Source organism: Miscanthus floridulus, chromosome 17, assembly GCF_019320115.1.
Source record: "Miscanthus floridulus cultivar M001 chromosome 17, ASM1932011v1, whole genome shotgun sequence".
Classification (NCBI taxonomy): Eukaryota; Viridiplantae; Streptophyta; class Magnoliopsida; order Poales; family Poaceae; genus Miscanthus; species Miscanthus floridulus.
Genome location: NC_089596.1, coordinates 979,353 through 992,427, shown reverse-complemented (window position 1 = coordinate 992,427; position 13,075 = coordinate 979,353). Strand labels below are relative to the sequence as shown.

Below are 13,075 nucleotides of genomic sequence, written 5' to 3'. Positions count from 1 at the left end.
CATCGCATATATTTTTTTATTTAACCCCTCATATTTATTTTTTGTCATAAAAATAGATCCTTCTCTCATGTCCCATGGCAGCGGCATGTGGATGCACTCCACGTGGAACCCGTCGGGGGTGTGTGTGTGGAGCGCAGGAGCCGCTCCATCTACCGCGCACGCCGCCGCGCTGCGCTCTGGCTGCTACTCCTCTTCTACCTTCTCAGGGACACCGTGTCGCAGTACTTCTACGCAGTGCTCAAGGGCCTCTCCGACGCGCTGCGACTTCGGCCGGCCATCGCGGACGTCACACGCTCCTGTCGCCGGGAAACGGCACGCCCGACGTTCTCTCCAGAGTCGTCTGGCCCTAGGACGAGGCGCTGTCCGTGGCCCTGAGCGAGTTCGAGAACCAGGGGGACTCGGCGACGGCGCACACGCGGCTGGGTACGGTGGCGCTGCGGTGTTCCTGGCGACGGCGCACACGCGGCTGGGTTCGAAGGCGCAGTGCTTCACCCTGCCTGCATGAATGTGAGATTCATGGGGCATTTGCATCTAGTCGCCGCCGTACGTATGGGCACGGGCTAGTATGGCGTCGCGGCGTCCGTCCGTCCTCTACCGTGCAGCATACGCCTAGACCGCGACGTCCACCATGTGCACGCGGCTGAGCCTGAGCAGTGAGTACACAAGCATGCATCGTCGACGTACGCGGGTCCGGAGTCCACGACGACGAGGCACACCGGCCAGTACTCCCGATCTCATCGAAGCACACCGAGGCCACCGCACCGCCACGGAAGTGGAGCCTCGCCCGCCGCGCCCTTGACGCGCTCGAGTGGCCCCTGTACCTACCACGGCCACGACGCTGGAGAGCACGTTGGGCGCGCCGTTGAGGTAGAAGAGGAGCAGCCAGAGCACCAGCGCAGATGGAGCGGCTCCTACGCTACCCCCAACGTGTTCCACGCGGAGTGCATCCACATGCCGCTGCCATGGGAGATGAGGGAACAAAGGGTCTATTTTTTTATGAGAAAAATAAATGCGAGGTGTTAAATGAGAAATATATGTCATGCTAGCATACCACATCAGCGAAAATATCTACATGGCTGACATGGGCGTACGGTGCACCACTTAACAAGTTCAAGGACCCAGAAATGCATTTTTCAAGTTCATGTACCTATATGACATGCTTACAAGTTCGAGAGCAGCTGGTGCATTTAACTCATTTAAAATTGGAGAGTCAAACAACATTAAGTGATGGGCATTAAGGAAATACATGTGAAGTCGAAAATCTGTTTGAACACTACATCCTTTCCAAGTTCCATATGCTTCTTTTGAGTCTCTGTACAAAATGTAAAGATTCATGGTTTTACTAATTGGGATTAGTTTATTATAGCTGGATTACTTTTAGTAAGCTAAAAGTCAAGGGATGGAGAAGTTGGTGTTAGCTTTACATGTTTGGGCAAGTAAATTTAAAAACTTATAGAAGCTCATATAAGAGAATTGACATAGCTGAGTCTCACTACTCCATGCCTCTATTCTATTATAGACTGGCGCTTTATCAGACCTGAGATGGATGGACAAGAAAATAAAAGGAATAGAGGAGATCATTGAAACTATATGAAGTACTGCAATAAAATAGGCTGGAACCAGGAGATCTAAAGTGTTTCCTGATAAAATAACCACGCTAGCATACGACCACCAATATTTGCAGGAGAATAATCATGAGACCTCTAGATGGCTGGGCAAGTTAATTAAGAAACCTATAGAAGCTAGCTCATATAAGAACAATTGACACAGTTGAAGCATTACTCCATGTCTCCATTCCATTATAGGCTGACTGGTACATAGTCAAATAAGTTCCATGTTGATTGAAACGCTCCATTAGACCTTAGATGGATGGGCAAGAAAATAAAAGAAACAGAGGAGGTCATAAAACAATAACTACATAGCTGAATCACTACTCCATACACTGATAAAAATTCCGTCCATGAAAACTATATGGAGTAACAACCATAAATTGAACTGGAATTACCTGTGAAGAAAACAACCTATATCCTGCCTAGCAATCCATTTTGTGAGCTAAAGTATGTAATGCCTAGAAATTACATTTACCAGGTGCACAATATAAGAAAATGGGGGAACCAGATGACCTTTGTGGTCTCTGGACTGCATGTTATATATTCAGGGAAACGCTCCCTGAGTAGCTTGGATTACATCACAGTAGATACACAACAACCTCATGTGTCTATCCTAACAACCTCTAGCAATCTCTCCCTATACATATGCTGTACACCGCATGACTTGGTTGTCTAGGATAACTATGATGCATATCATCTAACACTCCCCCTCAATCTTAGCCACTAAGAAGGTTTCTGAACTGTTGAAGCTTGGCAGCAGGAATAGCCTTGGTGAAACCGTCAGCAAGTTGATCACCTGAGTTGATGAATCTGATCTCCAACAGTTTTGCAGCCACTCGCTCCCTAACAAAATGGAAGTCGATCTCGATATGCTTAGTCCGGGCATGGAAGACGGGGTTTGCAGAGAGATACTTAGCTCCCAAATTGTCACACCAAAGGCGTGCAACTGAAGGACACCGAATCTGCAGTTCTTTCAGCAATTTCTGAACCCACATAATTTCGGCAGTTGCATTAGCCAGCGCTTTGTATTCCGCCTCAGTACTTGATCTAGAAACAGTAGCTTGTTTCCGAGCCATCCATGAGATCAAGTTGCTGCCCAGAAACACTGCAAAGCCACCAGTGGAATAGCGGTCATCAACACACCCCGCCCAGTCAGCATCTGAGAAAAGCACTAACAAGCATAGAACTCGACTTCTTGATTTTGAGCCCCAAACTAACTGTGCCACGCACATAGCGTAATATTCGCTTGACTGCACTCCAATGAACAGTTGTAGGAGCATGAAGATACTGACACACTTTGTTGACAGAGAAGGATAGATCAGGCCGTGTTAGCGTCAGGTATTGAAGAGCTCCAACAACGCTTCTGTAGCGAGTGGCATCTTCAAGGCTAAGTGGATCTCCAGCAGTAAGACTGAGCTTCTCCGAGACACATAATGGCGTGTCAACTGGCTTTGCACGGTCCATACCAAACCTAGATAGAACATCAGTGGCATAGCGCTCTTGAGACAACAGCAAGCCATCACCAACTCTTTTAACTTCGATGCCGAGGAAGAAGTGAAGATCGCCCAAGTCTTTCAGAGCAAACTCAGCTTGGAGATCTTTAAGTAGAGCTGCGGTAGCCGATGAAGAGGAACTTGCCACAATGATGTCATCAACATATACCAAGACAAACATGGTGTATGAGCCCTTGTTATAATAGAACAAAGAGGTATCTGCTCATGAGGGAACAAAGCCAAGTGCTTGCAGCTTATTGCAGAGTCGAGCGTACCAAGCTCGTGGAGCTTGTTTCAAGCCATAAAGTGCTTTATCCAACTTGCATACATAGCTAGGATGGGCCTTGTCAGCATACCCGGGAGGTTGGTGCATGTAGACCTCTTCTTCAAGAAAGCCATGAAGAAACGCATTTTGAACATCAAGCTGACATAACGACCATCCCTTTGTCACAGCCACGGACAGAATCAGACGGATAGTGGCTGCTTTGACAACTGGGCTAAAAGTTTCTTCATAGTCAATGCCATAACGTTGTTTGAAGCCCTTAGCAACAAGTCGTGCCTTGTAGCGGTCAATTGTGCCATCAGCCTTGTGTTTGAGCTTGTAAACCCACTTACAGCCAACAATATTCTTGCCCTTCGGACGAGGCACAAGATGCCAGGTTTGATTCTTGATCAAGGCTTGATACTCATTGTCCATTGCCGCACTCCAATTGCGATCATTAAGAGCTGCATCAAGGGTGGAAGGTTCCTCTGCAGTGTGACTGGCAAGCATGCCCCAACGCACCATGCCATCAGTGAACTGCTTGGGCTGGCGAATACCACGTTGAAGTCGAGTGGCAGGGCGATCAGGCATCGGTGCAGTAGAAGGAGCAGCTGTCGAGGACGAAGGAGGCATAGGCACAGCAGCCGCAGAAGATCCCGTGGGGAGGATCTGTACAGTAGCCTCAGGAGTAGGCGCTATCGAGGTGTCGGCGACGGTCCCCGCGCTAGCAGGATCTGGCTGTGGAGCATCGAGCCCGGCGGGTGAGGGTTGTGGTGTGGGATTTGGCGTAGAAGATCCCGCGCCCACCGAGGGAATCACAGCGGCCCCGTGTGATGCCTCCACGTGGTCAGGACGGACCACCGTACTGCCACCAGAGTCCACGCCGAATCCCGAGTGTGATGCGCCGACGCCAGCAGTGTTGTCAGGCGGATCGACCTTGGATCACGCGCTGTTCCCTGACGGGGAACACATGAAATAGCGCGTGCCAAGCTCCGTTTGCACTGCATTTTTGCCACCAATTGTACCTGTGTCAACACCAGAGACAGGAGAACTTGCCAAGGCATTAGCAGTGTTAGGAGATGAACCCTGCAGATCAAGTAATTGTGAATCCCCGAGGCTAGTAGAGTTGGTTAAAAGGACATCGGGTAGTAGCTCAAGTTCCTTTCTAAGACGAGCACCAGCGTTGGGGTGGAGGGACGCAAAGGGGAAAACTTGTTCATCAAAGATGACATCTCGAGATACATATACACGCCCTTGTTTTGGATCTAGACACTTGTATCCCTTGTGAAGTGTGCTATACCCAAGAAATACGCACTGTTTAGAACGAAACTCAAGTTTCCGAGTATTATAAGGGCGAAGATTAGGCCATACTGCACAACCAAAAACACGAAGATGGCTATAATCTGGAGTCTCACCAAACAAGCGCTCAAACGGAGTATCATTATTGAGAACCTTAGAAGGTAACCTATTAATGAGGTAGACAGCGGTCAAGAAGGCTTCATCCCAAAATTTGAGAGGAAGAGAGCCATGGGCAAGCAGGGAAAGACCGACTTCTACAATATGGCGGTGTTTTCGCTCGGCAGAGCCATTTTGCTGGCGTGCATGAGGACAAGAGACGTGATGGGCGATGCCAATTTTATTAAAGAAGGAATTAAGCGCTTGGTACTCGCCACCCCAATCAGATTGAACTGCAAGAATTTTGCGTCCAAACTGGCGCTCTACAAGGGTTTGGAACGTATGAAAGCATTTGAATACCTCAGATTTATGACGAATTAAGTAAATCCAAGTGAACTTGCTATAATCATCAATGAAGGAAACATAATATTCAAAACGTCCAACAAATGTGGGAGCACGACCCCAAACATCAGAGAAAATAAGATCCAGAGGACCCTTGGACCAACTAATAGACTTGGGATAAGGCAATTGATGACTTTTGCCTTGTTGACATGCATCACAAATTCGTTGGTTATTGGAATCAAGAACAAAAGGGAGTCAATCACGATCTAAGACGTGCTTGACGACCCGAGATGAGGCATGGCCGAGGCGGTGATGCCACAGGGAGGTGGAAGGCTTGATGGCAGTGTAGACTTGTTTATTGGAAGATGAAAATGACGGCGAGGTGGATGATGCATGCAACGGATAGAGCCCTCCTTCACATCGGCCTTTGTGGAGAGTTTTCATCGTCCCCTGTTCCTTGATCAAAAAATGATCAGGGTGAAACTCAAGATAAACATGATTATCTCTAGCAAGTTGATTTACTGAACAAAGGCTCTTATTTGCTTGTGGAACGTGGAGAACATTATTTAGATGAAAAACTCTACTAGGGGAAGACACAGTACTATGACCGACATGTGTAATCTCCATACCTACGCCGTCCACGGCGTGAACATTGTCGCCGTCGTGGTACTTGTTGCGGGTGGTGAGGCGCTCCAGTTCGCCGGTGATGTGGTCGGTGGCACCACTGTCCACATACCAGTTCGTATCTACGCCATACGAACTGGACGTGGCCGAGGAGACGCTCTTCTGAGGTGGCCCGCTGTAGTTGTTGTCGAAGCGCTTGCGGCAGCGGTACGCCGGGTGCCCTTCCTTGCCACAGATTTGGTAGAAGACCCCGGGCTGGAAGTTGCGGCCATGGCCGTTCCCGCTGCCGCCATTGTTGTTGCCATGGCCACGGCCTCCCCCGCCGCGACCGAAGCCACCGCGATTGCCGCCGTCGCGGCTGCGCGGATTGTTGGAGGAGCCCCCACCACTGCGGTTGCCCTTGGTGGCGGCGTTGGCAGAAAACTGGGTGCCGCCGCCAGAGTTCAGTTCCTTGCGCTGCTCGTGTGCGATCAACTGAGCATAAAGCTCTGGAACGGTGATGGGCTCGACCCTGTTGGCAACAACAGTAATGATAGATTCAAATTCCTCACCAAGGCCCGTGAGGATGTAGGTGACGAGATCCTCGTCTTCCAGCTTCTTGCCCGCCGACGCCATGTCGTCGGCGAGGCCCTTCATCTTGGTGTAGTAGTCGGCGACGGACGATGTGCCCTTGGACGCCGTGGCCAACGCCATCCGGGTGGAGATGATGCGGGCACGAGACTGGGAGGCATGCTGGGCATGGATCGCAGCCCACAGCTCGGCCGCGGTGGTTGCAGACGACACTTGCGCGAAGATTTCCTTCGACAAGGACGAGAAGAGGTAGCTAAGGACCTGTTGGTCCTGAATCATCCACGTCTGGTAGGTGGGGTTGGGCACCGGGTTGCCCTTCTTGCCGGTCGCATCGACGGCGCCATCGATGAGCGCCGCTGGTGGAGCAGCGCCGGTCTTGATGTAGTCCCCCATCTGCGCGCCCTTGATGGTGGAGGAGACTTGCGCGTGCCACATATTGTAGTTGGCACGAGTCAACTTCTCGGAGACGGGCGGCAGGAAGCCAAAAGCGAAGGCCGGCATGGCAGCGGAGGAGGAAGAGCCGGCGGCCATGAGGATCAGTTCCGGGAGGAACGAAAAAAGGTCGATACCATATAAGAAAATGGGGGAACCAGATGACCTTTGTGGTCTCTGGACTGCATGTTATATATTCAGGGAAACGCCCCCTGAGTGGCTTGGATTACATCACGGTAGATACACAACAACCTCATGTGTCTATCCTAACAACCTCTAACAATCTCTCCCTATACATATGCTGTACACCGCATGACTCGGTTGTCTAGGATAACTATGATGCATATCATCTAACACACAGGAGCAACTACAAATTTGCAATGGATTCAGTAAAGCACAGGAGCATATATATACATATTCCTGTTAGCTTAGGTATATATTTTTTTGTTGCAGACTATGACCCATATCTTTGTATAGTGATGGAACTAATATATGAAATCTAGAGGTATTTTGCCAAAAATATAATGTTGTTGTCTCTATATACGAAACTAATTTAACAATCTAATCTACATAACATGGGATTGATCATGTAAAATCGTATGTGCCATAACTCTTGTTTGACCCTTAACAATGCAGAGGATCAAGCAATTTCAACGTAGATCAGAATTAGGTTTCAGAAGAGGCCTTAAAAAAGGAGAAGCAAAAAAGAACATGTACTTTTTCTTTTATTATGACCTTCATAGACCCACGTTGTGCCTCCATTGGTCATGGTTGGCAAGCCAACCGCACGCAAGTGCTCCTGAGGACTAAACTGGGATGACAAACAATTAAGCCCACTGCGTACACCATGATTAACAATGCAGGTCTATTTAGCATAGCTTAATTGAGGAACAGGAGTGAAAGTCAATTGGGAGCTATTTTAAACTTTGGCTAGGCAATATCACAAACATTCAATGTGGTAGAGTATCAGCCAAATCAAGGCAAATATTATCATCGATCAATAGTGCCAGCCAAAATAAAAGCTGAGATGAAGATCGAAAGGAAAAAAGCAAGCAAATAGACTAATAAGTGACCAAAGAAAAAAAAAAGAGGGGGGCATCATAATACCTTACTGCAAGAAAACTGCTAGGCCATGTATTGTTTTGAAGACTGTCCAAGCAAGTTCTTGTTGGTAGCCTTCCACAACAATGTAAGAATCAGAGATAAAACAGAGCAGACAATGAGTCACTAACGTAAGGTAATCTGGAGAAAAAAAAGACAGAAATTATCAGTTAATTTCACGCTAGTGGCTCATTAGTTAATCTGGAGGGAAAAAAAATCTAAAGATAGACAATGAGTAGGCAAAAGCGTTCTGGTGCAGCTTCAGGCCGAGCTTGCAGGTTTGCTACCTGGTCAGCGTGGGGGAGTTGATCATGTGTTTTTCGCTGAGTTGCTAATCCAACTGGCTAGGGGCGTTGTTTGCTTAGCATGAAACATTAAAAAAAAACGAGGTTCAGATTTGTAAGGGAATAAACAAGGCAATAATCTGCAGAAAAAAAAAGAAAATCATAGTCACCAGGCAAATCTACCACAACTGCACGTTCACCAGGTAACAAATCTAAAGAAATAAATCTAACTGAACACTAAAGTTCAAGAGTTGATTGTTTACCATGAAACATTCAGAAAACAAGGTTTAGATTTATAGGGGAATAAACAAGGCAATAATCTACAAAAAAAAAATCTCATAATCTACACATTCGCCGTGGATGGATGATTGATGGAATGGGATGGGAAAATGGACGTCCTGAGCGTTAAGTTCGTCCCATCCATTCCATCCTCTCTATCCCCTTATCCTGAATTCCTTATCAATGCAATCCTTTCCCTGCTTCTGCTTGCCAGTGGCTCCAAGAATGAAGGAAGCAGCAGGAGATGGGATAGCCGGCCGGATAGAGTTGGTACTGCTGCTATCTAGGACTAGGAGGAGGAGTAGCAAGTGTGGCGCACGCACCGGCGGAGCCACCTGTTGGCCATAGTGGGCTCCGGCCCCCCTTGCTCTCTAAAAAAAAAAAGAGGATATATACTGCGGGATGGGATCAGAGCATGAATAAGTCCTTAAAAGATAGTTAGGCGTAGGATTCTAATAAACATAGACTAATAAATTTCCTAATTATGTCTCGCGACTCGATGGCTTGCGTGACCTGGGCACAACTCAGTCAACACTGAACTTAGTCATTGCCACCGAGTTACCCTGGGAGACTCGTGGCGCATGGAGTCCTCGCCCCAAGGCTTAGTGCCCGCCCATTTATTACGCCATGTTTCATGTGACCTTTCGGGGATTTGAAATATGTGTTGTTATACCCCTGGCTGAGGTACGTACATACCCTTACTCGGGTATTGGTCACTCCTCTTCTGTACAAAAAAATATAGTTTAGCTTTTTGTGGTGTTTGCTACAGCTTCTTGCCACTTCTGCTACCGGAGCCGTGTCAAATAGCCCGTTAGCCCACGGTTAGAAGCACGAACAGAGCTACGTGGGGCCAAACTAGGTCCTACCCCTCTTGTTCCGGCTGTATCACTCTAGAGGTTTGCATGTCACTGCATGCATGTAATTAATTCATGCCTCTCTCGTACCATGCTTGCTGCTGCTGATGAGTGGATCATAGCTTACAAGTATATAAATCCGCACATTGTTCATTCTTTTTTGACAGAATTCCAATTGTTCATTGCAGTCTATATAGATAGAACTTGAAAAAACAAAGATTTTCCACAGAATTCCAATTATCTATACTACTATTGGTAAATACTGTAGCATTGTAGCTTTGAATTGTTCATGCAAGCTCCGCCACTGGGCGCACGTGTCTCGCTCTCTCTCTCTCTCTTTATATAAGCGCGCGTCCCTTTGCGTGCTTTCGTGCAGTGAGAGGAAGATCGAAGCATCAGTACGTAAGAATTGAATCGAAGATGGATCAGGAGCACGAGCAGCAGGCGGTGGCGCCGGTGCCTGTGCCTGTGCCTGTGCCGGCGGCGGCGGCAGCGGCGGAGAAAGAGAAGAAGAAGTTCCGTCGGGTGTGCGTGTTCTGCGGGAGCAGCCCCGGGAAGCGGGCGTCGTACCAGGCTGCGGTGGTGCAGCTCGGGCAGCAGCTGGTGGAGCGCGGCATGGACCTGGTGTACGGCGGCGGAGGCCACGTGCTCGGGGTGGTGCCCAAGGCGGTGCTGCCGAGCTCATCGGGGAGACGCCCGGGGAGCTCAAGCCCGTCGCCGGGATGCACCATCGCAAGGCCGAGATGGCGCGCCACTCCGACGCGTTCATCGCGCTCCCAGGTTTAATTTCCCCGTCCGTCCCTCACTGTTGCTTAGTTGCTTCTTCTTGAGCTAGTCGTCGATCAGTCTGTAGCCACTAGCTAGCTAGCACTAGCAGCAACCACAGACCAAACGTAGGAGGGAGTACTCCTGCTCCCTACCTAGCTGCACGGCTACACCCACCCGAATACCAACCAAACCTTTTTTTTGGGGGGGGGTATGAATCTGCTGGTCAAATTTAATTCAAAATTATCTGTTTAAATTTTGAGAGACGTAAGAGGATTCTATTGTTTTTTGAACGGGAGGAGGAGTAACAATAATCGCAGGTGGGTACGGGACACTGGAGGTGATCGCGTGGGCGCAGCTGGGCATCCTCAACGTGGACGGCTACTACGACCCGCTGCTCGCCTTCGTCGACAAGGCCGTCCACGAAGGCTTCGTCACCCCCGCCGAGCGCAGCATCATCGTCGACGCCCACACGCCCCACGACCTCCTCGACAAGCTCCAGGTCGAAGACGACGATGACGACGACTCGGACCACATCGCCTAAGCAACTCCGCATCCTCCCGCTAGCTGCTATACCTACCTCTAGCTTAATTAGCTTATTGTCCGTCAGTTAATTTCTTATTGCATTTCCATACATACATGTAACTAATTAAACTACTGATCCATCGGATACTATACACCCAAACTACATACATACAGGGACTGATACATACGATCATCCTCCATTTTATTCACCTGTGATTGTGAATCCCTCAGCGTTTAAACAGACGACATTTTTTTAGGGCAAACAGACGACATTAACTGAACTTCTCCATCTGTGACCGAGGAAGACGCAGGGGTGTCAAAGACACATTGCCAATTGTGTGGGCTGAATCAAACGTTTATGCTGCATCACCTGCTACTGTCCTGCAGCTGCGAATTCACTGATAGCCGCGCGGTCTGGTAACCACACAATCCATCCTTACAGTTGCGCTAACCTTGTCCCTATGACAGCAAGTGTAAGGACAGGGTCCCGTCAACTACACCCGCTAATTCCTCGTATACAATAATCAATTGCATTTATATTATATTATCACAAACAAGATCACCATAACCACCGCACCAGGGTGCTAACAAAATAAAACAGCAGCCATCTACTCACTCCCCGCATAAAAAACATACATTCCTTCAGTGATGCCTTTTTCAGACGTGCTTCAGACAATTGGCTGAGGCACACATACACGACCTAACCGAGCCTTGAGAATGGGAAGTCTACACATTCAAATGCACCCAAAAAATGGGAAGAGGCGTGGGGAATGGGTATGAGATATCTCACAGAATAGTACACTACAGATATAACAAGGTTCCTATCAGCTTGGATAGTGTCCGGATACAGAAATCGCCATCCATCTATAAACTTCAACTAAAGAAGCATACAATGCTGTACCACGATATATCATGGGCAAAGCACACGCACCAATGTTAGCGAAAATACACCGAGCACAAGAGCCGCTGCTAACACATCCAGTCAAGCACAGCTGCTGAGACCCAGCAGCAGTCCCAGACACCTCCTGCGGCAAAACTGACTAGTCCATTCCCAAGTCTACTACCACAAATCTTGGAATCAGCGTCATGTGGAGGTAACCAAAAATAAAATTACAGCAGGCACCTTCTTTCACCACCCTGGAAGAAAACTCGGGCACTTGGAAGTCGAGGGCTCCAGAGGTATTCCGAGGTCGGACCAACAAACAGGAAGCTACATTAGAGAAAGCTGAATCAACAAGGGAACACTACGAATCTACCATCTCGTCTTGCAATTCGCTAGGGGCAATGAGCCCCGGAATGGCAAGCATTCGTTGGCGCTCCCTTTCTCTTTGGGCGGCAGCCTCTTCCGCGTATAGATCCTTGTTATCCTGAAAGCACAAGAGAAGCCACCCTAAATGTCCATCACAAGACAATTTACGCAAAATTACTTGTAAACAAAAGGCAGCAGGAACAAAATTCATCGCTAATCTACTGGTGGCACTAAGGGCCCATCCGCTCCACAAGCACATATACAAACCATAGTATAGCGTAGCAAGAAATGCATCCTTACTCCTAGAGCCTAGTTGTGGTAGTCTGTCACATCCCTATTTATCTCTTTTGGTTTGCCTCAAATGCATATAATCAGGATAAAGGTTATGGCAAGCAAAACTGAGGAGGTTACCTGAGCTGAGAACTCCTTCGACTGCACCAGGAAGTCTCTAATATGGTTTTTGAAACTTGGAAGATCATGTTTTGAACTAAGAAGGCCATCTACAAACTTGGTCACCTGTCCAAGGAATCTCGTTAGGTTTGTGGCGACTCATGGCACAAACCCAAGCACAGTGTGGCTGCAATCGTACCTCGGTTACTGTCATGTTAGGGAATGATGTTCCTAAGAGTTTTATGGTGTAATCTCGAACAAACATGGCATTATCTGTATATTGATATGGTACTGAAGAAGCATCCCATAGAGGCTCCGTTAGACCATCAACCTACATATTAGCAAATCCAATAATTAAATGAACAAATAAAATGATTGGTTACAGGGAGGATGAATATAAGCATACCACACAAAATAAGTGTTGTAGCACCAAAACATGAAGCTTGAAACCAGGTTTGTGGAATGTGTCTGTGAGAACTGCAAAAATCTCTTGCTCAATTGTTAAAAAGTAGGTTTTGTAGAATTGATTTTGGAATCCTGAAGCCTGCAAACAGATCACATGGGATAGTTAGCTTCCATATAGCTATATGATGACAGCATTCGATGGAACATGTTTTCCCACCTGAAAATTTTTCAAAATTTCCAACAATAGACTAAGGCCAGTCTCTGCAATATTTCTCTCTGTATGTCTGAATGCCCAATTAATCGAATCGATCACAAGCTTCAATTGCTGAAACAGAGTCAAATGAAAACCATAAATAACATATGAGTTTAAGTTGACAATATCTCACATCATAAATTCACATCAAGACCTCAAAACAAAAGGGGTTACTACTAACCGGACTTGAAAGCTGGATTAATGCTTGGAAGCAATGGGTACCAATTGCACGAAGCAAAGAA

At 47.7% G+C, this 13,075-nt stretch overlaps 1 protein-coding gene and 1 pseudogene across 1 annotated transcript; one reads left to right on the top strand and one right to left on the bottom strand.

Moving 5' to 3' along the window:
• The first annotated feature begins 9,559 nt into the window (after positions 1 to 9,559).
• LOC136518950 (probable cytokinin riboside 5'-monophosphate phosphoribohydrolase LOGL5) lies at positions 9,560 to 10,705 on the top strand (annotated as a pseudogene).
• Positions 10,706 to 11,300: 595 nt separating this feature from the next.
• LOC136518283 (protein EXPORTIN 1A-like) lies at positions 11,301 to 13,071 on the bottom strand (the record flags this gene model as incomplete). The annotated part of the gene is made up of 6 exons (XM_066511921.1): positions 11,301 to 11,903; positions 12,197 to 12,301; positions 12,375 to 12,506; positions 12,582 to 12,719; positions 12,798 to 12,905; positions 13,015 to 13,071. Coding segments are annotated over 6 exons (663 nt in total), but the record flags the coding sequence as incomplete, so codon positions are not given.
• Positions 13,072 to 13,075: the final 4 nt, after the last annotated feature.